General features: G+C 39.0%; 1 protein-coding gene across 1 annotated transcript in view; it reads right to left on the minus strand.

The window, feature by feature from the left end:
- The window catches only part of LOC140714248 (anthrax toxin receptor 1-like), a 98773-nt gene that overhangs the window by 36607 nt on the left and 35838 nt on the right, over positions 1-26328 (minus strand). Inside the window, exons 10-15 of the mRNA XM_073025292.1 lie at positions 21924-22022; positions 14860-14929; positions 11574-11652; positions 10060-10155; positions 8428-8466; positions 6183-6278 (exon numbers count right to left, since the gene is read on the minus strand). Of these exons, the coding sequence (XP_072881393.1) occupies positions 6183-6278; positions 8428-8466; positions 10060-10155; positions 11574-11652; positions 14860-14929; positions 21924-22022 (479 nt within the window). The remainder of the gene's footprint in view (positions 1-6182; positions 6279-8427; positions 8467-10059; positions 10156-11573; positions 11653-14859; positions 14930-21923; positions 22023-26328) is intronic.

Consider the following 26328-nt stretch of genomic DNA (forward strand, 5'->3'; position numbering starts at 1 on the left):
CCACCATCCCAGGCCCCAAACAGCCCTTCCAGGAGAGGCAACATTTCATCTGCGAGTCTGCTGGGGTCATCCATTGTATCCAGTGCTCCCGCTGTGGCTTCCTCTACATTGGGGAGACTGCTTTGTTTAGCACCTCTGCTCTGTCTTGAAAGACAAGATCTGCTGGTGGCTACCCATTTCAATCTGATCTCCTTTTCTTATTCTGGTATGTCTGTCCATGGCCTCATCTACTGCTTCGATGAGGCCAAATGCAGGATGAAGGCGCAACACCTTATATTCCATCTGGGTAGTCTCCAACCTAATGGCACGGGCATTAATTTCTCTAACTTTCAATAATCCCCTCTCCCTGCCCTTCTGGTCATCATCTCTCCCCTCTCTACTCATCTGACCACCAGTTCCCTTTCCTTCCCCTCCTCCTTCCCTTTCTTCCAAAGTCTACTTTCCTCTCTTACTAGATTCCTTTTTCTTCAGCCCTTGAGCTCTTCCACCTATCATCTCCAAGATTCTTCATCCTCCCTTCATCTGAGCTCACCTGCCAGCTTTACTCCTCCCCCTCCCCACCTTCTTATTCTGGCTTCTGGCTCCTTCTTTTCCAAATACGATGAAGGATTTCAGCCCAAAATGGTGACAGTTTGATCCCCTCCATAGACATTGCCTGATTTGCTGAATTCTTCCAACATGTTGTGTGTGTTTTGCTCAAGATTTCCAGCATCTGCAGAGTCTCCTGTGTTTATGATTTGCTGTTATTGACAGTAGTTGTAATAACATAAAGAGAGGAATGAGAGTGATGTTGCAGGCAACTTCATGCTTTGATTAAGGTAGACATTAAGTTGTAGCCATTGTGTTTATGTGGCTGACACAGGAGATTGATGGCAGAATCCCTAGCAATGGCAATGCAGTTGCATATTAATGACAGATAGATTCTCTTCTCTGGAGATGGTCATCATCCCTTCACACTAATTTGATTATCGTCTAGCTTTGGTACCTCAAAGGAATTGCTGAGGATTTGGGGAATGGAATTAAATATTGTGCAACCATCAGCAAACATCCTCATGGAAGAAAGGTCATTGATGAAGCAGCTGAAGATGGTTGAGATAACAAGATAGCACTGAGGAATTCCTGTGGTAATGTCCAGGAACAGGGATGATTGATCTCCAACAACTTGCCTGGGATTTTACTGGATATACTGCTTTCCTGCCTTAACTCAGACAAGTCAGTAGGTTAAATGCCTACTTTAAACTGTCCCTTGGTAAACTGTGTGTAAGATAATCAGGTGAGTTAATGGGCTGATGATCAAGAATAGATTACAGGGAGAATGGGACTGATTGGTGTGCTCTTAGAGCTGGTGTAGATTCAAAGGGTTAAATAGATCCTTCCTAAGTCATAAGGAATATGAAAGTGCTGATTTCTTTAGTTGTACAGTATATGCAAACCTTTTTTGGAAATGTAAAGCATTTTTGAAAACAATGGAATGAATCTCTGCAATTAGGGAAGTGCTGCAACTTCTTAAGACCAACCTTAAAACATGTGTTTTTTATCATAGAAGTGAAAAGTTTTTGGATGTAGAATACTGCTTTCAAATAAGATACTGTGGATTTTGGTTAATTGGGACACATCAGGTCCAAACACATTTTGGCCCAATTACGTGGCTGCTCCAATTAGCCGAAGTTTCATGGAAATAGTTAAAAAGGTATATAAAAAAACAAACTGAGAAACACATTATGTATTTAAATAAAATACAGAACAAATTACAGAATACATAACAACTGCAGTACAATAAAACTGTGTTTTTGTTCCTAATACTGTACTTATCAATGGAGGAATTCATCTGAGTTGCATTCTTTTGACTGTAAATGAACAAAATCAGCACAGACACCTAGTGCAGATAATGAACTGCATTCATAAAATGCTGTTGAACATTGCAATCTCCAAATCTTCATTTTCTTTGTAACATTCAAGACGATTGCCAATGCCTTCAAATTCTTTGTACTTTCTAACTTGTTGAAGTAGTGAAATCATTTCATTTTCACTACTGGCTGTTTCTGGCCTAAATGGTTGAAACTGCAGTGAGCAAAACAATTCTGAATCATCTTACTGCTTAATTCTAGCCAGCTATCAGTGACAAAATTCACTGATCTCTTTAACATAAACACATGAAATTATGCCTTCTTAAAAACAGTGTGCTCGAAACATGTTGTTCAATCTGATGGCCATACAAGTGCATGCGACTGACACTAGTTAGAAACTGCTTAGCAACAGTCTCCTGACCCAATTAAGTGGCAAAGTGTCCTAAATAAATGAAGGGAATCAAGCTAATTTCCTGATTAGGTTTTGTTCTTGTCCAAAATAAGCAATTGCCCTGATTAACAGATGACCCAAATAACTGGAATCCACTGATATGGAACATAGAACACAGAACATAGAATAGTACAGCACAGTACAGGCCCTTCAGCCACAATGTTGTGCCAACCCTTAAACCCTGCCTCCCATATAACCCCCCACCTTAAATTCCTCCATACACCTGTCTAGTAGTCTCTTAAATTTCACTAATGTATCTGCCTCCACCACTGACTCAGGCAGTGCATTCCACGCACCAACCACTCTCTGAGTAAAAAAACCTTCATCTAATATCCCCCTTGAACTCTCCACCCCTTACCTTAAAGCCATGTCCTCTTGTATTGAGCAGTGGTGCCCTGGGCAAGAGGCGCTGGTTGTCCATTCTATCTATTCCTCTTAATATGTATTAGAAGAATAACTAAAATACTCTAAATAATGTCTAAGGTTAAGCTCATTTGCTAATTTAGAGTTCTTTAAAAAAGCAAATACAAATTAACAATGTACAATTAGCCCGCATCCATTTAATCCAATGCAGGCACCACACCAATTAATTCTGACTTCAGACACTAATGATTTCATGGTACACTATAGCTCTAGAATCTGTTGGTGGGTCTTCCGAACAGAATGTATTTACCACACAGGGAAAAGTGGGATCTATGGATCTCAGATGCTTTGCTGAAGGCTTTGGTGCATGAGAAGATGTGAAGAGATGCTCTGTTTCCAAAATGCCACACTCAGAAGGAAGTACAAGGAAGTAACAATGGTCAAGAGGCCACAATGGCATGGTCAAGTTCATGAATATATTTTCAACTACCATCAACCAGATCACTTGCTGCAGGTAATGCATTAAATTGGATGATTCACTTATTAATAATCCCTATCAATCAGCAACTGTCCAGAATACTGTATATGGCTTTATACTGTACACATCCTTATATGCATTATTACTATTGCAAGTCTCACACCAACATCTCACAACATATACACAATGACAGCTATTCAGCAATGAGAGCACTGCACTCAAAACATGAAATTTCAATGGCATTTAGACGTGTTATGTTTAAATAAATGCTGGAGTAACTGTTAAATTTGGACTCTTGTACAGTCGGCAATGTATGTGGGTCAGCATCTATAACAGCTACTTTGAAGTTTATGAATCCCAAGACCAGTTTTAACACACCACTCTATTAATGTACTGCAACTCAAGGATGCATGTTTAGTTCACTATCCATTCTTTCCACACTCATGACTGTATGGATAAGCACAGCTCAAATGCGTTCTATAAACTTGCAGATGGTATCACTGTTGTTGGTAAAATACCAGATGGCAGCAAGGAGGCATAAAAGAGTGACATAGATTGGCTAGTTGAATTGTATTGCCACAACAACCTCACAGCAAGACCAAAGAATTGATTGTGGACTTCAGGAAGGGGAGGTTGGGAGAGCATGCACATGTCCTCATTGAGGAGCTAGTGGATGTCAGTGCCTCAGAGATTTTATCATGGGCCAAGAACATGAATGCAATCATGAAGGAGGCAATGTCAGTGGGAGTTTGAGGAAATTTGGTATGTTACCATAGACTCTTGCAAATGCTTATAAATGTACAGTGGAAAGCAGTCTGACTGGTTGAATCACAGCCTGGTATGGAGGCTCCAGTGCACAAAATCACAAGAGGTTGCAAAGGGTTGCAGACTCAGCCACATCATGGCACAACCCATTCCACCATCCAGGACTTCTTCAAGAGGGGTCATCAGGCAGGCAGCATCCATCACTAAGGGTCCTCACATTTTGAGACATGCCCTCTTTTCTTAACTGCTATCAGGGAGGAGGTACAGAACCATATTCAATGATTCAGAAACAGCACCTTCTCCTCCACTATTAGATTTCTGAATGGTCCTTGAACTTATGAACACTAATTCATCATAACATTTTTTCTGCAGTGTTATTTATTTTGTAATTTATGGTAATTTTCTGTGTTTGCACTATACTGCTGCCACAAGACAACAAATACCATGTCATATAAGATGGTGATAATAAACCTGATTCCAATTCTGCAGAGGCAATGGTAGCAGTAGAAGTAGCAAGATGAAAATTTGTTCTGATCATATTAGATCAAACAAGGTGTTGCTAAGTTGAGAGGATGCTCTCAGGACCTGATTTGGCTGATGATATTTTCCAGTGCTGCACTGCTAAACTGTGTTTATATTTGGCTCAGGTGGTTGTAACATCCTAACTGTCAGCTTCTACAGTCTGAGGAGCAATGACAGCTTACTTCACTGCAGGAGTCGGCTTGTTCTCAACTTCCACAACTGTGCATAGTGAAAGAACAAGTCAGAGATAAGTTAGTCACGTCCTAGGACATCTGACCTCTTGCTCTAGTGCAAGACTGTACAAACTCCATGGCCAGAGCATTGATGTGTTGAGCAGAGGTATCCTTATCTTCTCATCCACCATGGCTGACACATGCAGAATGAGTCCATTAATTTGAATGGTTTCCAAAGTAATATGGGGGTCATTGGAGGTGAGACATCTATACTGCATTTGAGCACCCTGGAAAAGACCATGATTAGAAGGTTTTCATGACCAGGCAGTGTGGATGCATAACGAAGTGACTAGCAAAATAAAGACAGCCTGAATGAATGCAGGAGATGACAAAGAAATTACTTAAGTCCGCAAAACATTGCATGGGCCAGGTAACCAGAGGCTCCACTCTGGAGATTCTGTATACATCTTTGCAAGGACTTGGACTCATTTACAATGCCATTAACAGTACCTACTGGTTCGGGTGACACTTGCAGAAACACTAATGGAAGCTACATGACATCCTCCAGTTTCTCAGCAGTCAAACTGATCAGTTAGAGGTTTGCTGTATCGAAGTAGTTTGAAGGTGCTCAGGAAGAGTGATGTGCCACTAGGGAGCAACTTGATATCCTATTAAGTTGACACCACCCATGAACAGACAGCTGACTCCACAAAAAAGTGAAGTTAATAGCATCCAGATTCCTACGATTTTGGGGGTGAGGTGGGGTCTGTTCGACAGGCCATCTCCAAGCAGAGATAACAAAAGGAAAGTTGAAACCTGATTGCTAAATGCAGTTAAACTCTTCATGTGCACATACCCACTTCCACTAATTCACTTGAGAACTCTGTTTCACTGACATTCATATGCGTTGAACCTTTACAGTAGAAACATTCAGTCAAATGAAGTGCAATGCCCTTTCTGACATCAGATACAAAATTCTTACTTGCATTTAAAGACACCCAAGGAAGGAGTTAACTGAGGAGTTGGGACTTGTTTTGACAGGGCTTGTTCAGGGAACCTGACACTACATGATGTGATAGTGTGTGCCAATGGTATTTTTAGGTCTCTTGATCTGTCAGGTCAGTTGGTTTCTCTTACAACATTTGCCATGTTCTATCCAGGGTCATTGTACCGTCAGCTCACCCACACCCACTGCTCACAGACCAACCCCACTGGCTGGTCATTTGCAAAATTTTTCTAAACACCAATGTTCCTGTCCTCTGAAGCTGAGGAAGTCAAAAATTCCAAGCCCTCTTCTCTCATAAGGCGACTGCTATTCTTATAAATGATAAAATATCATAGACAGGAACCTTGTCCATCATCATTCCTCCATTGTGCTTAACATAACTTACATACAAAATTGTATGGAACAAACTCAGTCTTGCTGTGCTGTGAAGAAGGTATCAAGATCAAACACATGTCATGTACATACAATGTATATGATGCAAGTAAGAAAGTATTTTCATAACTGTTTATAATTTTTCCAAAAGTAATATTCTGTGTATGTTTCAAACTTAATCGCAATGAGAAGCATGATAAATAACCTCCATTCTTTTAATGCCACCCACTCCTCTTCCTCCATAGTATGATGCATCGACTGTTGGCCACTTTTTCTTTGCCATGGATTCATCATCAGAGTCCTGCAAAGAACAAAAGACAGTTGCCAGATGGTGTAAAATCTCATTGGATATTCTGCCAAACACTGAATTAGTTCAAGCAAATATCAAATAGCAAGTGTTCCTCAATTTTGAATCCAAGTTACCATAAGCGTTAATTAAAAACTAAGTGCATGTTCATACTGAAGTAAAACAAAGGAATCCTGTGTCCTGTTTGGAACTTTGTAATTAAAGAAAAAGCTAGAAAAAGCTAATACTTGGCATTTAACATCAGCATTGATTCATGTTCTATTCACAGAGCAACAAATTCTGATAATTCATGCCAAGAGAGTCATTATGTGGGGACAAATGCTTTATTATGCTTCTGTCTACTGTATCTCAATGTAATCAACACTGAAACACAGACCTCCCTGTAACTGTTGAGCTCTTCAGTCCAAAAGATTTGCAACACTACACAGAGGTACACTTCAGTAGTACTGTGACAAAGATCTATTGCTAGTTCTGTGTTAAAATCTTGACCCTTGACTTTTAATAACCCAGTTAGCACAAGAAGGCGATTCTTTTATCTAACTTGAACTCTTACTGTTCTAGCTTTCCTGAAACTAAGGCATATTATTTAGTTGAAATTTAGAGATTTAATTATACTATACTGACCAAACTGAAGTTGAACAGTGCTGTTATGAATTAAAATGACATATATACAGCACTGTGCAAAAACCTTAGCCACATATATATATATATATAGCTAGGGAGCCTCAGATGTTTTCACAGAATTGTAGTAATTTTATGTATTGCACTGTACTGCTGCTGCAAAAATAAATTCATGACGTATGTGAGTAATGATAAACCTGATTCTGATATGGGTCTCTATTGTGTACTGAAAGTGGGAAGAAGGCAGGGATAGGGGAGGGAGCAAGAGCAGCAGAGAGACATTCTGTAATGATCAATAAACCAGTTGTTTGGAAGGAAATGACCTTGCCTGGTGTCTCAGGGCTGGGTCTGTCTGCACCTGCACCACACTCCTTGCACCTGCTTCTCTACCACCTGTCCCACACCTCTCCTGCAGCACTCCACTCTCGCCATTCCCAACATCCCTTCCTCCTGCCAGATTTACAAACCTGCTCTCCACTCCACGTTGACAAATACAGTACTGTGCAAAAGTCTTGGGTACCCTAGCTATATATACGTGCCTAAGGACTGGAAAGAAAGGGAAAAGACTTCAGAATAAAAAAGTGGGGGAGGGGAAGGAGGATAGCTAGAAGGTGATAGGTGAAGCCAGGTGAGTAGGAAAGATAAAGGACTGGAGATGAAGGAGTCTGATAGGAGGGGAAAGTGGACCACAGAAGAAAGGGAAGGAGGAGGGGACCCAGGGGGAGATGATAGGCAGGTGAGAAGAGGTAAGAGGCCAGAGTGGGAAATAGAGGAACAGAGGAACAGGAAGGATATTTTTTATCAAAAGGAGAAATCATGCCATCAAGTTGGAAGCTACGCAGATGAAATATAAGGTGCTGCTCCCCTACCCTAAGGGTGGCCTCATCTTGGCACAAGAGGAGACCTTGGAGTGGAGGCGTTCAATGAAACAGTTCTCCGATTCACAACAGGTCTCACCAATGTAGAGGAGGCTGCATTGGGAGCACCAGACACAATAGAAAACCCCAACACATTCGTAGGTGAAATGATGTCTCACCTTGAAGGACTACTTGGGGGCCCTGAATGGGGGTGAATGGGCAGGTTGCAGGTTTAAGTGAAGTGCCAGGAGGGAGATTAGTGGGGAGAGACGAATGGACAACAGAATCATAGAGGGAGTGGTCCGTGTGGAAAAATGGGGGGGGGGAGGGGAAGATAATGATATGTTTAGTGGTAGGATCTCTTTGGAGATGGCAGAAGTTGCGGAGGATGATGTGTTGGATGTGGGTAAAGATGGAAGAAACTCTATCACTGTTAAGGTGGCAGGATGATGGGCTGAGTACGGATATTTGGAAAATGGAGGAGAAGTGGGCAAGGGCAGCATCTATGGTGGGGGAAGGGAAGCCCCATTCTTTGAAGAAGGAGAATATCTCTGATGCCCTGGAATGGAAAGCCACATCCTGGGAACAGATTCAGATGCTAGCAGTTGCCACTAAAATATAAATTCTAATAAAAGAAAGAAGCAAAATGAAGATCATTTACTTACATCTTGATAGACTGGGGGAGGTGGTGGTTCCTTAATTATCTATTTGGAAAGGAAGATTATTTACAAAACAAAGTATCATTTTTTCTTGCACACTTGTAAATTTGAATAGCAATTGTTTTGATTGAATACATTTCTATTAAGAAACATGTCACTTCATTTCAAATGAGGCATGCTACCCCTCCTTTTAAAAGACACATGTTTTCAAATTATAATGAAAATATTGAAGTAAACAGTGTTCTACTATCTTAGATTATTTTCATTACTAGACAGAAGGGCACTTTAACATGGATCTTCTGTTCAGATAAATCATACACAACACTTTGTTGTATCAGTATCGGGGTGATTGATAAGTTCATTGCCTAAGGTAGAAGGAGATGAGTTATTAACTTCAAACTTTCTGCATAATCACTTAAAGAGTTGAACTGCATGTGCATGTAATGAGAGCTATATAACTCATTTCCTTCTACCCTAGGCTACAAACTTATCAATCACCCCTGTTGTGGACACTTTCTGGAGGTCCAAGATCTGTATGCTCCACAACCGCTGGACCAAGTGTGTAAATGTAGTAGGGGACAATATTGAAAAATAAATGTGCTAGGTTTCCTAAAATTGACTCCTTCTACTTTAGGCCACAAATTTATCAATCACCCCTCATATTTAGAGGTTCTGATAGAAACATGCTGCTGATACAGTAACATGTTATACAGCTGCAGCACCCAGCCTCCAAAATTCAGTTGCATAAAGGGACACAATACAATGCCTGTCACCGTGCTGTTAGTACATTGTACATTTACCTACTTGCCTGTGTTTTAGGATGTTTATCAATGAGATGTGGTGACTTGTTTCATTTTCATCATTCTAAGGCAGGGGTTCCCAACCTGGGGTCCACAGACCCCTCTGTTAATGGTAAAGGTCCATGGCATAAGAAAGGTTGGGAACACCTGCTCTAGGGAGAACCACCGGGAAAATGTGTGAGTATGCCCTAGGGTGAACTAATTTCCCTTACCCTACCATGGGGAGATACTTAGCTTGAACTGGCATCTGTCTCTGCAGGCATTTCTTACACTAGTGTGGTAGAGATTAAATATTCAATCATATATGTTGCTATTTGATTGGCATAATGACTAGCATGAATATCTTTAAGATTAGCTTTATTTGTCACAGATATGTTAAAACATCATGAAATGTGTTGTTTGAATTTGTTTGTGTCAGCGACCAACACAACTCAAGGATGTGCTGTGGGCAGCCTACACGTGTCAGCATGCCCACAACTTACTAGACCGAGCCTGTATGTCTTTGGAATGTGGGAGGAAACCTATGTACTCATGTGGAGAACGTATGAACTCCTTACAGAGAGCAGTGGAAATTGAACCCGGTTCGTTGGCAATATAATAGCATTATGCTAACCGCTATGCTACTGTGGTAATCATGGTACAAAGGGCCTGCTCCTATACTGTTCTAGGTTGTATGCTGAAATCTACTGTGAAAAGTAATGCTACATTTATGGAAATAAAATTATTTTATAATTAAGTAATAGGAATGGCAGAAATTTCCAGTTTTCAGAATATGCAATCATTGCTAAATATCAATGACAGTAATAGCTAATAAATTCAGAACAGATTGGGAGCTTACCACAGTGCAGCATAATGGCCAAAACCACCACAGCAGGACCAAAGCCAACAGGAGGAACAACACTAATAGTGCAATTAGAAGGATTGTTCCATTAGACTATAAATAAAAACATAATAATTAGCAAATATCTGGTGGGAAATGTTGTGAAGTAGAACATAATATAAATTGCAATGTAATAAAACTTGCACAACAAGTCGAAATCAATCACAGAACTTAGAAATGTTTGGTCAGAATAAATGGTGAAAATATAGTAATAGGTATTAGCTCCACGTGAATGGGAAGAGGTGAAGAAACTTACTCTATATAAAGAAGATAATGAGAGAAAATAGTCGAAGATGCCTCAGAGAAGTGCAAATAGTTTTGTAAGATGAACAAGGATCTCTTCCAGCTAAAAAGATTAAAAGAAAAACAGGCTAAAATAAGATCAAGAGAGAAAAACACCCCACTTTAAACAAATGATAGAAGAAAGAAGTTATGTAGCTTTAAAACAATGTGCTCTGTGTGGCAGATACTGGAAATCAGAAATTTAAAATAAACAGAAATGGGCAGTCTGTGTGGAGACAGAAATTGTTAAATTCCAGGCCAATTGCCCTTGATTAATTCTGAAATGTTAATTGTTTTCATCTCCACAGATACTGATTGACCTGCTAAGTATCCCTGGCATTTTCTGCTTTTCATTTGTTTTTCATTGGACACCTACAGAAAACTAAGAGAAATTGCCTATTATATTTCCATGCAATTCATTGATTACACTTTATTCTACTAATTTTAAATATTAATTTGCCTTCTCTCAATACTTCTAATGGGAAGTCAAAACCTATAAAAAAATAATTCCATTTGAAAAATTAACTAAAATACTAGTGTTACTAGGAAATATTTAACCATATATTAATTTTCTTGAAGTATGATTTCCCCAAATATTATGTGAAATCTTCTACAAATTACAATTCATCTAAAATGATACAGCCTCACCTTCATCTAGATGGCCTGCACTACCATTCATACCAAGAATAAGCTTTATGCTTTCCAGAAATGACTTTAAAATCTTGCCTTAGCTTTCAAATGCTGTTATTGTGTGTTATATCTAAATTCTCATCATGCCCTTCAGCCTTGTATCCCAGTCATCACTTCCTGTTCATTTAACATTGAACTCTTTTTGCTTTTATTCTCCATTTCCACATTAAAACCAATTCTTCCTCTCAGCTTCACCTGATTTCCCTTCCTCAGTCTCAAGCTGAACCTTCAGAAGTTCTCAAGACTACTCTTGTGGAATGTAGAACCATTAAAGTTACACAGCCTTATTTTGTGAAGCCTTTTTCCCATAGATCCAAGATCATTCTTTTTTCATGAGATTTTCAACAAGTGCATGTTGTTATTCATTGCAAGAATACTTATATAATGAGTAAAATATAATTTTTATTTCATTTCCCTCTGAGTATATTATTTTCTTCCCAAATTACTTTGAGGACAATGTAAATAATCTTTTTCAGTTGCATGATCTAATGCATACTTACGCAATGTGTGCTGGTGATACTGACAGAACTGGAGATGAATGTTAACCCCTGGTTCATGCTCACTTGCAGGTAAACCACCCTAAAAGGAAAACATCAATCTTGATATTAAACACAAGAGATACTGCAGATGCTGGAAATCCAGAGCAGAACACACAAAATGTTGGAGTAATTTAGCAGGTCAAGCAGCATCTATGGAAATGAATAAGCAGTCAACATTTCACGCCGAGACCCTTCTTCAGGATTGGACACCAGAATAAAAAGTTGGGGAGAGGGGAAGGAGGACTACTTAGAAGATGACAGGTGAAGCCAAGTGGGTGGGAAAGGTAAAGGGCAGGAGAAGGAATCTGATATGAGAGGAGAGTGGAGTATAGGAGATAGAGAAGAAGGAGAGGTACCTGGGGGAGTTGATAGGTAGTTGAGGAGAAGAGTAAGAGGCCAGAGTGAGGTAGAGAAGAAGAGGGAAGGAAGAAAGAAATTTTTACCGTAAGGAGAAATCAATGTTCGTTCCATCAGGTTGCAGGCTACCAAGACAAAATATGAGGTCTTGCTCCTCCACCCTGAGAGTGGTCTCATCGTGGAAAAAGAGTCAGAATGGGAACAGGGATAGGAACTTTCACGTACAATACAGTATCCAGCTTTCAATAGGTGCAAATTATATTCAGTTTGCGCCTATTATATTCAATAAAATACTGTAATATATATATTCTGTATTTAGATGTAATAAAAATATTGAAGCATTCCAATAACCTTCTGGGGGCATACTTACAGAAGATTCAGTGATTTAAATTACATATTAAACTGACAACATGCTCTTATTCTACAATCAGTCAATCAACTCAAACAAAAACTTCAACTTGTATTGTACTTTTATTTTATTTAGATATCTGGTTAACCAGAGACTGCACGTAAAGTTGAATCCATCTAATTTTTAGCTGCTTTCACTGTGATACTATTTCCCTACAAATATTTTTCAATAATTTAATTTTGGATTAACATTGTCACATGGAAATGCATGCGGTTTTGATCTGCTGAAGCTTTCACTGCATAAGATTTTTCCAGCTTAGCAGAAAGCACATTGGGCAAAACTTTAACCACTAAAGAAGAATGAATCTCTAAGATACTGAAATTTACATTGCAGATGCCATTCAGCTGGTTGTGTCTATGCCACTAATCTGACAGCACTATTCTTTTACCATTATCATGCATTTCTTTTCTAATCTATTTTGTATTTTTCCAATTAAAGATACAATGAAGTTTGCCTCATCTGCTCTCTGGATAAACAATCCTTGCTCTAGTAAATCTCCATATAAAAGCACTTCCCCAAAATTCTTTTGTCACCCCCTTAATGATATTTTTGGACAGCGAGAGAAAGTTCTTTCCCCACTCATGCTGTCAAAATACTTCATGGCTTTAAAAAAGCCTTATTAACTTTATGTTTAGAATTCTTTAGACTACTGGAAATAACTGCAATTTTAAGTTTTTTTTATTTTTTACAGTTTCAATGCCCTTTCTATACTGACTTTCTTTGAATATCCAAATTATCAATATACAGTATGTCTGAACTCAAGTCAGCAACTAATGCATGCCTAAAAGTCAATTCATCAGAATCTTATATCCAGTTATTAAAATATTTTCTACTATTATATAACTGAGATACTACCGCTGTAGACCTATTGTGACAAATGGCAAATTGCAGTGGGTTGAGATCCTTGCTTAGGCAGAAGTTGATTCTAACCATAGCCAAACTCTCAAAGCATTTCAACATAACTATGAGTGCAACAGGACAATAGGCGTTAAGTCAGCTCACCCTGCTCTTCCTGAGCACTGGTATGATTGTTGCCCTTTTGAAGCAGGTGCTTCTAACTGTAGCAATGAGAGATTGAAAAGGTCTTTGAAAAGAGAGTGAAAAGTCGTTTGGCACAGGTTTTCAGAGCCCTACCGGATACACCACCAGGGCCTGTTGCCTTGCAAGGGTTCACCTTCTTGAAAGACTTTCTGACATTGGCCTCTGAGACAGAGATCACAGATGCTGCAGGGATCCTCATAGATGTAGTTTTATTCTTCCTTTCAAATCTTACATAAAAGGGATTGAGCTAATCTGGGAGTGAAGCATCACTGCCATTCATGTTGGGTTTCGCATTGTAAGAAGTACTGGCCTGCAAACCCAGCCAAGGTTGACGTGCTTCCGATTCCATTTCTAACCTCAATCAAAACAGTTCTTTTGGTCTTGAGATAGCCCTCAGTAAGCTGTACCTGGCTTTCTTGTACAGTTCTGGATCACAGACTCGAATACCACAGATCTAGTCCTCAGCAAACTACAAATCTCTTGGCCGCAGTCAACGGCTTTTGATCTAGGTATGTACAGCATTTTGTTGTAGGCACACACTCATCCACGCAGGTTTTAATTAAGTCAGTGACAACTGTGGCATATTCATTCAGACTCGAAGATGAATCCCTGAATGCTGTTCCAGTCCACTGACTCAAAGCTGTCCTGTAAGCATGTTTTTATATGCTTACAAAAAACTTTGCCATTGATATTTACTGCCTCTGAAATGATTTCAGCCCATCTTAACTCTTTAACAATGATCATTCACATTTGTTAATTCTAGTTTATTATATAATTCCATTTATTCAATGAACTCTATAAGATCTTTGCAAGTTTTCCTGTCCCGTCATTTCATCATTCCTTCTCGAAATGATTAACAGGATCTAATCTCATTACTTGCTGAACACGGTATACATAGAGTTCTAGTGTAGAGGAGCTAGGTAAGGACTTCAATGTAAAATATTATAATTTGCTGGAGAAGATTTAATTGCATGCACTTTGACATTGTTAGTGCCTTAGACAGACTGTAGAAAACCTGCATTCACGAACAAAGAACATGGAGAGGTCCTATAGAGGTTTGTGTAAAACCTGGAGCTTTAGCCAAAGCCATTGCCATATTTTGGACCTGATCACAATATCGTCTCCTCAGAATGGGCAGCTATCCAATATCTGAATGTTGCAGCTGAAGATCAAACTGCTGCAATGTAAGTTTGTTTTCTGCTGTCATCACAGCTTTGCACTAATACCATTGTGTTCAGTAAGTTAATAATAGTGAACCTAAAAAATGACCATTTAGGATAACTGACCTGGATTGCTGAACAGGAATCATTTTATTATTCTTAATTGCTGGAGAAGCTTTAATCGCATGCACCATTACTTCAGAAAAGAGTAAGCATTTGTTCTAGTAAGAATTACATTTAAACCAGTTAGCATGCACAAAAATCACAATGCATTACTCACATGCCAACTTCATCTATTACTGGAGCAGGGCAGAGTAAATAATCATCGTGCACAGCATGAGGCTTCTCAGCTGAAACAGATAAATATTTGTGAATGCTGGAACTTTGTTAATTGTGAATATTTCAAAATAATGAAAATATATTCAGAATGGTATAATATGTTTGGTATAAATCTTTGTTTAAATCTTGAAATATTTTACTGAGTTAAGGACAGCAGTTATTAATGTCATATTAATAATAACATTTAGTGTGGTACAAAAAACAAGCTATCTCCATTATTTATTAACATGATTTTTGGATGTAGACAATGTGTTGTTAATGCTATTAGGGTTTTTCAGGCTATTGACCAGAAATGTATATCAAGGTCATTCCTGATTTTAGCCAAGGAGGCCACAAGTGCACAGTACTGTACATTAGTCTTTTACAACCTTAGCAAAGTTTCCTTGCCATTGTACTTCAAGCCCATTGCAATACATCAAAAAATACTATTTATTGTCTTAATTATTTGGTGCATCCTTTATGTTTACTTCTTGTATTTCATGAATCCACATACAAAAAGTCCTTTGTTGCACCAACATTTATCAATATCTTCAATGAATTTAGTTTTTCTAATTTTTCTACCAAAGTGCATAAATAGCATTTTCCCACATTATATTTCATCTGTCACCATTCTTGTTCACCCATAACTTCTTGTAACTTTTTTGGCCTTCTCAAAACTAACCGGTTCACAAGATTTTGCTTCATTAGCAAACTTCGATGCATTATACGTTGCTCTTTGGTCTATCATTAATATATATTGTAAATAACAGGTCCCCATTTGTTTTCATCTTAAGCTATAAAAACTAAATTGTTAACACAAGAATCTCCTGGGCCTACACTTATTTACTCATTCATGCAAATGATCTTGACATTTTTGTGCTCCTGTTGAATTTCTTGGCAAGCCACGTGCTATCAGGTTTTGCAAACATTCATTTCCAATGGTCCTATGTAGGTGACTAAATAGATATTTGTCTATTTTTTTCCACTGTTCAAAGCAATCATTCAACTCTCATTCAGATCTTTGCAAGGTTAGCTTTTGAGTTGAAGGCTTGCCACTAAAGGAAATCTCAGCCCTACATTAAGTGCGGCTGCCAAGACTTAATAGCAACACACATTAACAGTGCTGAAGGATGCAGAGGAAATTCAATCAGTTATGGGAGAAATTGGAGGTGGTTAAGAAAGAACGTAACTGCATTGCATAAGTTATGAGCGGTTTAGATTGCGTAGACTACAGGGGTCTTTCCTCCTTATCAGAGGTACATAATACTCGAGGGTATAAATTTAGAGTAAGGGTTAAGTGATGTAGAGGATGTTGGATTCTGTGGAGGATTTTTCTCACCCAGAGAGTGGTGACTGCCTAGAATGCGCTGCCAGAAAGAAGCAGAGTCACTGACAGCATTTTTGAGGAGTCTACACAAATATTAATATTGCCGAGACATAGAAGACTACGGGCCCTGTGCTAGAAGATGTGTTAATACAGATGGGTGCCCACTATTTAGCATGCCCATGGTGGTCTTGATGGCCTGTTTTCGTTCTGTATGATTATGACTCTACAATACGCTAAGATGGACTGTACTGAATAACCTCTATATTTTATACAGATCTCCTCTACTGTGTCTGTCTGTTAAGTCATGAGAATGTACAATTGATTGTTAGTTAAGTTGGATAAAAAGACGTTTTGTTAATAAATAGGGAAGGCATCATGGCAGCTGGATCAGGAGAAGGTGGCTAAGACATTTGGCTTACTCAATAATTCCACAGAAATGAGAAAAAGATAATGATCTTATAATGGTTGGTAAATTAAATGGAAGCAATTATGCTTCCTAAGAGTGTAAACAACTGAGCATGGTTGCACGAGGTAACATTTGCAGATGTAGGGACACTGATTCACAAGGCTAACCAAGGCTAAACTACACTACATTGGAAAACAAGTTATTAAAGCAATCAAATGTATAATTGTATCATTTTTAACAAATATAACATATTTGCTGAGAAAGACTGAAGTTTATGCTTTGTAATCTTTTAGGATTCTGTTCTATACTGTACTATTTGCCTAAACTATATCCAGTCTGGCCACTACATTTCAGAAGGATGTGTAAGTGCAGGGAAATACGTTGCAGAGGAAGTGGCAAGATAGATGTTTAATTTCGGAGTTCAATTATTCCAGATCCATGATATGGCTCCAATGATTCCTCATGGTATTCTTCAGTACAACCATCTTTACTGTTTGAGCATTTATCTTCCTTCCTTTATTCAATCAATGAGATCTAAACCACATTCAGCAATAGGCTGATAACTGGAAAGTTATTTTTGTGCCACAAGAATTAGATGATGACCATATCTTCAATGAGGCAGCATTTAACTAACTGATTTTGACTTAAAATGACACTACCACTGCAGAATCCCCCTGCCAATATCCTGAAGTCACCAATGACCAGTGAAAAAGGTGTTCCAGTCAGGACATTGAGTATAACACTTAGGACATTATGTTCAGTTGTATAAATCATTGGTGAGGCCACACTTGGAATACTGTCTTATAGGAAAGAAGTGATTAAACTAGAAAGAGTGCAAAACAGATTATACAAGGATGTTACCAGGACTAGAGAGCCTGAGTTAATTGAAGTGTTTGGCCATACTAAGTCTTTATTCCTTGGACTGTAGGGTAATGAGGGACTACCTTTTAGAAATGTTGAAAGTTATGAGAGGCATAGACAAGGTGGATGGTAACATTCTTTTCCCCAGGCTAGAGGAATCCAAAACTAGAGGGCATATTTTAGAGTGTGAGGGAAAAGATTTAAAAGGGACCTGAGGGGCAACGTTTTCATGCAGAGCATTGTGGAATGAGCTGACAGAGGGAGTGGTTGAAGCAGGGTTAATAGTACTATTTATGAGGTACTTGGATAGGCACATGGAGGGATGGGTCTTCAATGGATATGGGCTGAATTCAAGAATATTTGGATAGCTAGATGGGTCAGTGTGTACCAGTTGGGCAAAAGGGCCTGTATCTGTGCTGATGACTCCATGACCAGTACTGAAATGAACTGGCCACAAAAATAACGTGGCTATAAGAGTAGGTCACAAGCTGGGTGTCCTGCAGTGAATGGCTCATCTTCTGATACCCAGAAATCACTCCACCATCTAGAAAACACATTTCAGGAGTGTGATTGAATGCCATTCAGTTCCTAGAGGATGATGATGATTCTTATGGATTTCAAGGGCAGCCAACTTCTACTCTAGTTTTGTGGGTACTAGGCTGATCAATGAAGCCCATTGTGGGAACGCAGACTCTTCTACATATGGAGCAGAGCTATTTGATGGGATGGGCAGTTATGAGTGTGGTGAACTACATATACCTGTCTGGACACGCCCCTCTGCTGACTGCTCCTGTGGCTCCTCCCACAGACCCCTGTATAAAGGCAATTGGAGGCACTGCTCCTCCCTCAAGTCTCCAGGATGTTGTGTGGTGGTCTCTTGCAGCTAATAAAAGCCTATCGTTCATCTCCCGTCTCCGAGAGTTATTGATGGTGCATCAATGAGGCAGTGTGCTCTTTCTACTGTTTACACTGATCTTCTGTGTGCTCCTGATGATTAGACGTGAGGGTTGCAATATGATCTTCTCCACTTCAAGCAGTCATGGACCAAGGAATCCCAGAATTCTATGAGAATGTTGCAAATTTTCAAGGAGGTTTTAATACATATTTGAATCTACATTATTTTTTCTGTGACAGCTTTAAATAAAGTGGCTGGATTGACAGTTTGGTGTCAGGCATGCAAACTCTGTGGCCAGCCCCGATACAACTAACTGAATGCATCCAGTGCTTGGGATCTTAGCATGGAGAGGACACCGACCTTTGTCCACCTGTTCTTTCAGTGGATTTGGAGTATTTTGTCTACTGTAGGCAGGTTAGGTGGCAGAAGAAATTAGAAGAGCACAGGTCGTTGATACTGGTACACCAAGCTAGTTCCAACAACTCTCAAGAAGTTTTACATATCCTGGACAAATACCCTATTTAACTGGCACTCTATTATCCATCCTAAACATTCCTTCTCTCCACCACTAGTATCTAGTTACTGCAGTGCATACCATCCGCACTACATATGCTTGCTATGACTGCATCTCCCAAATCCACAGCCTCTGTAAGAAGCACCTAGGCAATAGATGTGTGGGAATGTCACTCCTAAACTGCACACCAGTCTGACCTGGAAATTTATCACTGCTGAGTCCCAATCCCAGAATTCACTACTCAACTGCACATTGATGTACTTTTAGAAGAACTGCAGCAATCCAAGAAGGTCCTTCACCACTATGTGTATTTAGCAATGGGCAATAGATGCTGGCCAAGTCAGCAGCACCCAGATCGTGAAAAATGAATAAAATTCGCATACTGTTCAGCCTTGGAAATGTATCACCACTCTTTCATTGTGACTGCATCAGAATCCAGTCAAGGAAACAACCTCTCCCTCAATGTTGCAAAAACAAAGGAGCTGGTTGTGGACTACAGGGGGAATGGAGACAGGCTAACCCCTATTGACATCAATGGATCTGGGGATGAAAGGGTAAACAGCTTTAAGTTCCTCGGCATACACATCACCGAGGATCTCACATGGTCTGTACATACCAGCTGTGTGGTGAAAAAGGCACAACGGCACCTCTTTCACCTCAGACGGTTCCAGAAGTTTGGTATGGGCCCCAAAAACCTAAGAACTTTCTATAGGGGCACAACTGAGAGCATCCTGACTGGCTGCATCACTGCCTGGTATGGGAACTGTACCTCCCACAATCACAGAACTCTGCAGAGAGTGGTGTGAACAGCCCAACACATCTGTAGATGTGAATTTCCCACATTTACAAAGACAGGTGTGTAAAAATGCCCGGAGGATCATTAGGGACCCAAGTCACCCCAACCTCAAACTGTTCCAGCTGCTACCATCTAGGAAGTGATACCACAGCATAAAAGCCAGAACCAACAGGCTCCAGGACAGCTTCTTCCACCAGGTTATCAGAGTGATTAATTCATGCCAATACAATTGTATTTCTATGTTATATTGACTGTCCTGTTGTACATACTACTTATAAATTACTATAAATTGCACATTGCACATTTAGATGGAGATGTAACTTAAAGATTTTTACTCCTCATGTACATCACAGTGTCTAAGATATCACTTCACTAAAATCAAAGTAGATGAACACAGTGCTTGGGAGACTTCAAAATAGAATAGATAATTGGGAGAAATCTTAAAAGAAATCTGAAGTGAGGAAGATGACTATAAATGTAAACTGGAAAGAGCTTGCCAGTCACAAGACTGTGATTGATGTCCTCCTACATAATGTCATGGAACAGAGACTGTAGCTATATTCTCCGTTAAAGAGGTCCAGTTAGGATGTGGTGTCTCTTAGGATTCCCTGGTAGGAGATTCTTCACTGATGGGTATGTCTATGCCTCTTGCTCTAAATCCTTTAGCCATACTCAATGGTCAGCCATGGCCAAAAAAAATATCCCCAGGTAATCCCTCATTGCCAACAATGTCACTACTAAGATGCTCACTGAACATGTATCCCAGCAGCTAAATTCTGGGGAAAAAAACACTTCCCATTCATTTCAGCACAGTCTGCTCAAAATTATTGTGTTAAAATAATCATTGATTAGAAGTGGCAGAATTGTGACATTCAAAGGATAATGAATAAAGGTATATGACAAAATATATGGGGGAGGCATGCAGTAAAACTTTTTGTGCTTTGTGATGGTGTGCATTGCAGTCCTGAAAAGGATAGTGTAAGGAGGCTCAAAAATAAATTTTTGACAGGAATTACCTAAATTTTTGGAGAAAAAATGCACACTATCATTAGGGCATAGGACAATTCAGTATCTCTTTCACAGAGTCAGCACTGCTGTAAGAGACTGAATACCCTTTTTCTGTGCTGTATTTTCCCATGATATAACACTTATTTCTTATTACGCGGCTTCAGTCAATGCCAGATTTTAAGTAATTTATGACTATTGTTTATAGAACCCAAACCTCTATCTGAAAACAAGCTTAAGTTTCAGAGTAAAATTTTATAGTGAGTCGGATATATAAACTTTGTTATTGAATCCTTTGTAACTCATAACATGAACTCTGGGACTATTACACAATATGTGGGAAAATAGATTGCCAATAAATGGGGCTTTATGAAGACTTTATTTTCCTTACTCATTCATTTTCTGTTCAATGGAAAGCAAGGAAAGGTTCATCTCACCAGTATTTCCATAGATTATTTCAATATAGCTCTTCAACTGACCTGCCAAAAGGTATGCTTGAGTGGAGGAAAGGACGCCCCTCAAGAAATTTTTCTCCTACCTTCGGATGACCTTGCCAAGACTAACAAACTTGACTTCTAAAGGGTTTCTCAGTGGAAATGTAGGCCAAAACTGTACCTTGAATGCAGGCTTTCAAGATGAGAGTCAGTACTTCGGCGATAGAGACTGGGATTATTCTTTTAGTTTAATGATATTCAGACCGACATCAAAATGAAATGGGATCTACTGTAGTTACCGAATCCAGTATGCAAATAGATAAATAATAATTATCAGCTATTGATGAACTACCTGGTTATGCATAAAGCAGCAACAATCCTACAAACCAAATTCTAAATATATTTGGGAATCATTAATAGTCATTTTACATATTATATGCAAGAAGAATTTTCTTCTATTATGCAGGAATGTAAAACCATTGATTTCAGTTTCATATTAAGTCCATATGTTTAATTATGTTGGTAATCTGAATTATAAATTCGACGTGGTCAAATGTACTTAAAGTTTGTGAAATCTGGAAAACCAAATGTCATTTGCTGTCAAATAACAAAAGGTATTTGCTATCCTGTCTGAAGAGATTCAAACAAGATGACTTGTTCCTAAATTCAGCAATAACTAGGTTTGAGGCAAGATGAGACAAAATGCAGATATTCTTATAAAGATTGTTTTGATGGAAAAAAGTCACAGGATTCAAGCTGGTAATTTATAAATTCAGAACTGTACTTACTTATCACAATTGTGTTATTTATCTTAAAGCTACAAAGAACTTGATCAATATCTCGTGCATGGGAGAATCCATTTCCTCTTATCACAACCTGATAAGAATCTGTAACAACAGTAAAATAACATGAACATTACAAACATTCATCAACACCATAGCTAACTACATTTTTTTTAGTTCTTTAAATTTGTAATATGCAAACATTTGTATTGAGGCATGCTGGAAATTGCATTAAATTTGAAAATGAACAACAAAGTGAAAAAGTACATGTACCCAAGCCTGAACACACCATAAACACAAGGAATTCTGCAGATGCTGGAAGTATTAAGCACCTACGCAAAATGCTGGAACTCAGCAAGTTAGGCAGCATCTATGGAGGGGAATAAGCAGAGTTCTAATGAAGGGTCTTGGCCTGAAATGTTGATTGTTTATACCCCTCCATAGATGCTGCCTGACTTGTTGAGTTTCTCCAGCATTTTGTATACTTTGAACACTCCATGTTGGGAATTCAATATGATGTCCAGTGAAAGTAGCTGAGGATTCAATGCAATCCTAACATCAACTAATAGGGCTCCTCTGTGTTTCTTTATGCTCTAATCCTGAATGTTTTAAGCAAGTAAGTTAACGTGTATTATTCCATTTTTTCATACATATGATGCATTTTTGTATTTCTTCTTGATGTAAGGAAATCTCTTTTTAATATAATATTGCCTGGCACTTACTCAATGATCTTTAACTTCAGTGCTGCATTTAGTTTCAAAAATTATTTATTTGAATGATAAATCAAGTACAAATTTTAATTTATTTGACTTATCTCATTACCGTAGTGTTCAACATTTCATGTTGCTTGGAAATAGGATGACCAAAGCTATTCAACATCATGGATCATTTCATTAAATGCATGAGGGAAAGAAATAGATGAGAAAGTACAATAAAAGAAAGTTTGACATTTAAGTAACATCTTTCTTGATTTAGGTCATTCTAAACACCTTACATCCAATTAAGCTCTAGGATGAGTAATCACTATCAAAAATTCTAAAATAGCAGTCAAATGCTACAAATCCCACAAACAGCAAGATCATATTACTTTTTAATGATTTTAACATATTAATATTGACCAAGACAGAGGACCTAGTTCACTTCAAACTTGGGCCAAGAGATCATTACTAATACTTCAGGTGCCATGGGGTGTTTTTATCAACACTTGTCCAATATACTACTCCTCAGGACTCCCTCAGTATTTCGCTACAGTCATACAATCTTTTGACAAAGATTCAGATTCAAGATAGTTTACTTTTGTTCTTCAGTACACAAGTACTGAAATTGGTTCGTAAGTTCGGAAATTGTATCATCTCGGATCGCAAGACCCTGCAGCGGATAGTGAGGTCAGCTGAGAAGATCATCGGGGTCTCTCTTCCTGCCATCACGGACATTTACATTACATGCTGCATCCGCAAAGGAAACAGCATTTCATGAGATTGTATGAGGGGTGACCCCATGCACCCCTCATACAATCTCTTCTCCCTCCTGCCGTCTGGGAAAAGGCTCCAAAGCATTTGGGCTCTTACGACCAGACTATATAACAGTTTCTTCCCCCAAGCTATCAGACTCCTCAATACCCGAAGCCTGGACTGACACCTTGCCCTACTGTCCTGTTTATTATTTATTGTAATGCCGGTACTGTTTTTGTGCACTTTATGCAGTCCAGTGTAGGTCTGTAGTCTAGTACAGCTTTCTCTGTTTTTTTTTTATTATGTAGTTCAGTCTAATTTTTTGTACTGTGTCATGTAAACCATGGTCCTGAAAAACGTTGTCTCATTTTTACTATGCACTGTACCAGCAGTTATGGTCGAAATGACAATAAAAGATGACTTGACTTGAAGTGCTGAGAATGAAATGATTGTTGCTCCAGATCTGATGCAACACAAAACAAAACAACAAGCATGAAGAGCACAATAAACGCGCATATAGATAGACTGATTGTAGGAACATAAAATGATGCTAGGTACAGAAGTATCTGTACAAAAGGTGACTCTGGCAGGAAATGATAAAGCAGTGGTGGGGGGGGGGGGGGTTAATGGATGAAGGAGTTGATCAACCAGATGGCTTGGGAGATGTTACTGTTTTTGATCCTGGTGGTCCTGATGTGGATGCTGTGTAGTTTCAACCCCGATGGGAGTGGGAGAAACACTCTGAAAGCAAGGTGAGTGGAATCCTTTATTGTGGGCCCTTTTCTGGCACCTTTCTGTGTATATATGGATGCTTTAAAAGCAAAAGCCATGGCTAACTTAATACAAACTAAGCCTGGTACCTCTTTCTTTCCTTGAAAAAATATATAATATTATAAATGGAAAAATATATTCATAATAAATCCAACCAAAACATTCATCACTACACTAGGTTTAAAGATTTGAGAAGCCAATCTAACAGTCTGAGCATAGTCTGTCAGTTCAGTTCATTAGCTAAATGTTTTAATGTTAGAAGAAAAAAAGGCACAAAGCATATCCTGCAGCTAGCTTCATGCAGTAATTGAACATGACAATATACTGAAAGGTGGTTTATTCATACCCTCATTAAAAGGCAAAGATTACCTAAAGTGAATTGGCTGTGAGGGTGTCTGGATTTGACATTGATTGCTTGGTCTGATTAGGCTGATCGATTTTACACTTCCATCAGAGCTCCATGTTCATCCTACCTGTAGCTTAGTGCTCATTCGCAGAGGATCATCCTCTGGAAGAGGTGTTTCATTGCTCACTGGAGTTCAGCACAGTAGTACAGCTAGTAGCACACTACCTCACAATACCGAGACCCAAGTTCAGTCCTGATCTTTGTCTGTGTGGCATTTACATGTTTTCCATGTGACCACATTTCCTTTGTGAACTGAAGCTTTATCCCACATCTGCAAATTTCCAGATGACACCAAGATTGGGGGTGTAGTGGACAGAGAGGAAGGGTCTCATAGCTTGCAGTGGGACCTGGACTGACTGTAAAAACTGGCTGAAAAATGTCAGATGGAATTTAACGCAGACCAGCGTGAGGTATTTATTACACTTTGGTAGGACCTACCAGGGTCGGTCTTACACAGTGGATGGTAGGGCACTGAGGAGTGCAGTAGAACGAAGGGATCTGGGAATACAGGTCCATAATTCGTTGAAAGTGGTGTCACATGTAGACAAGGCTGTAAAGAAAGCTTTTGGCACATTAGCCTTCATAAACCAAAGTACTGAATACAGGAAATGGGATGCTATGTTGAAGTTGTATGAGACATTGGTGAGGTCTAATTTGGAGTATTGCACATAGTTTTGGTCACCTACCTACAGGAAAGAAGTAAATAAGATTGAAAGAGTATGGAGAAAACTCACAAGGATGCTACCAAGTCTAGTGGACCTGAGTTATAAGGAAAGATTGAATAGGTTAGGACTTAATTCCTTGGAATATAGAAGATTGAGAGGAGATTTTATAGAGATATACAAAATTATGCAGGGGATAGATAGGGTGAATGCAAGCAGGCTTTTTCCACTGAGGTTGAGTAGTTCAACAACCAGAGGACATGGGTTAAGGGTGAAGGTGAAAAATTTAAGGAGAACATGAAGGGAAACATTCTTCATTCAGAGGATGGTGAGAGTGTGGAATGAGATGCTAGCACAAGTGGTGCATGCAAGCTTGATTTTAATGCTGAAAAGAAGCTTGGATGGGTACTTGGATGGTAGGAGAATGGTTCCACTGCAGGGTGGTGGGAGTAAGCAGTTTAAACGGTTTGGTGTGGACTAGATGGGCTGAAGGGTCTTTTTCTGTGCTGTGCTTTTCTATGACTCTTGACTCCATCCCTAACATATTCTGACTAGCAGGTTAATTGTCCACTGTAAATTGCCTCCAGTGTGTAGGTGGGTAGTAGAAACTGGGGACAGTAGATGAGAATGTGAGGAGATAAAATGAGATTAGTGTAGGATTAGATAAAATACGTGGTTGATAGTTGGCACAATTCAGTGGGCTGAAAGGCCTGTTTTGTTGCTGTATCTCTCTTTGCTCAACTCTATGAACATTGGATCTTTACAGACCAATGCAGGAGAATAAAGAACTTCAAGAGAAAGTAAACAAATATTGTACATCTGTCATTATGGAAGATGCTCCCAAAAACCTCTGAGGATATAATGGGGGGGGGGGGGAGGCTACAGATTGAGAATAAAACTTTAAAACATCAACAGCAGGAAAAAAACAAGTATTAGAGAAATTAATGGAACTTAAAAATAATAAGTCTTGAGGACTGATGGACTGCATTCCTAAGCTTTTGGAAGAGATGGCTATCTATGTTTGTAAACTTCCAAAATTCCAAACATTTCAGAATGTTTCTACATTCACAGCCAATTCACTTTATTCACTGTAGCTTATCCTTGCCTTTTAATGAGGGCAT

The sequence above is a fragment of the Hemitrygon akajei genome, chromosome 21 (genome assembly GCF_048418815.1).
Source record: "Hemitrygon akajei chromosome 21, sHemAka1.3, whole genome shotgun sequence".
NCBI classification, from domain to species: domain Eukaryota; kingdom Metazoa; phylum Chordata; class Chondrichthyes; order Myliobatiformes; family Dasyatidae; genus Hemitrygon; species Hemitrygon akajei.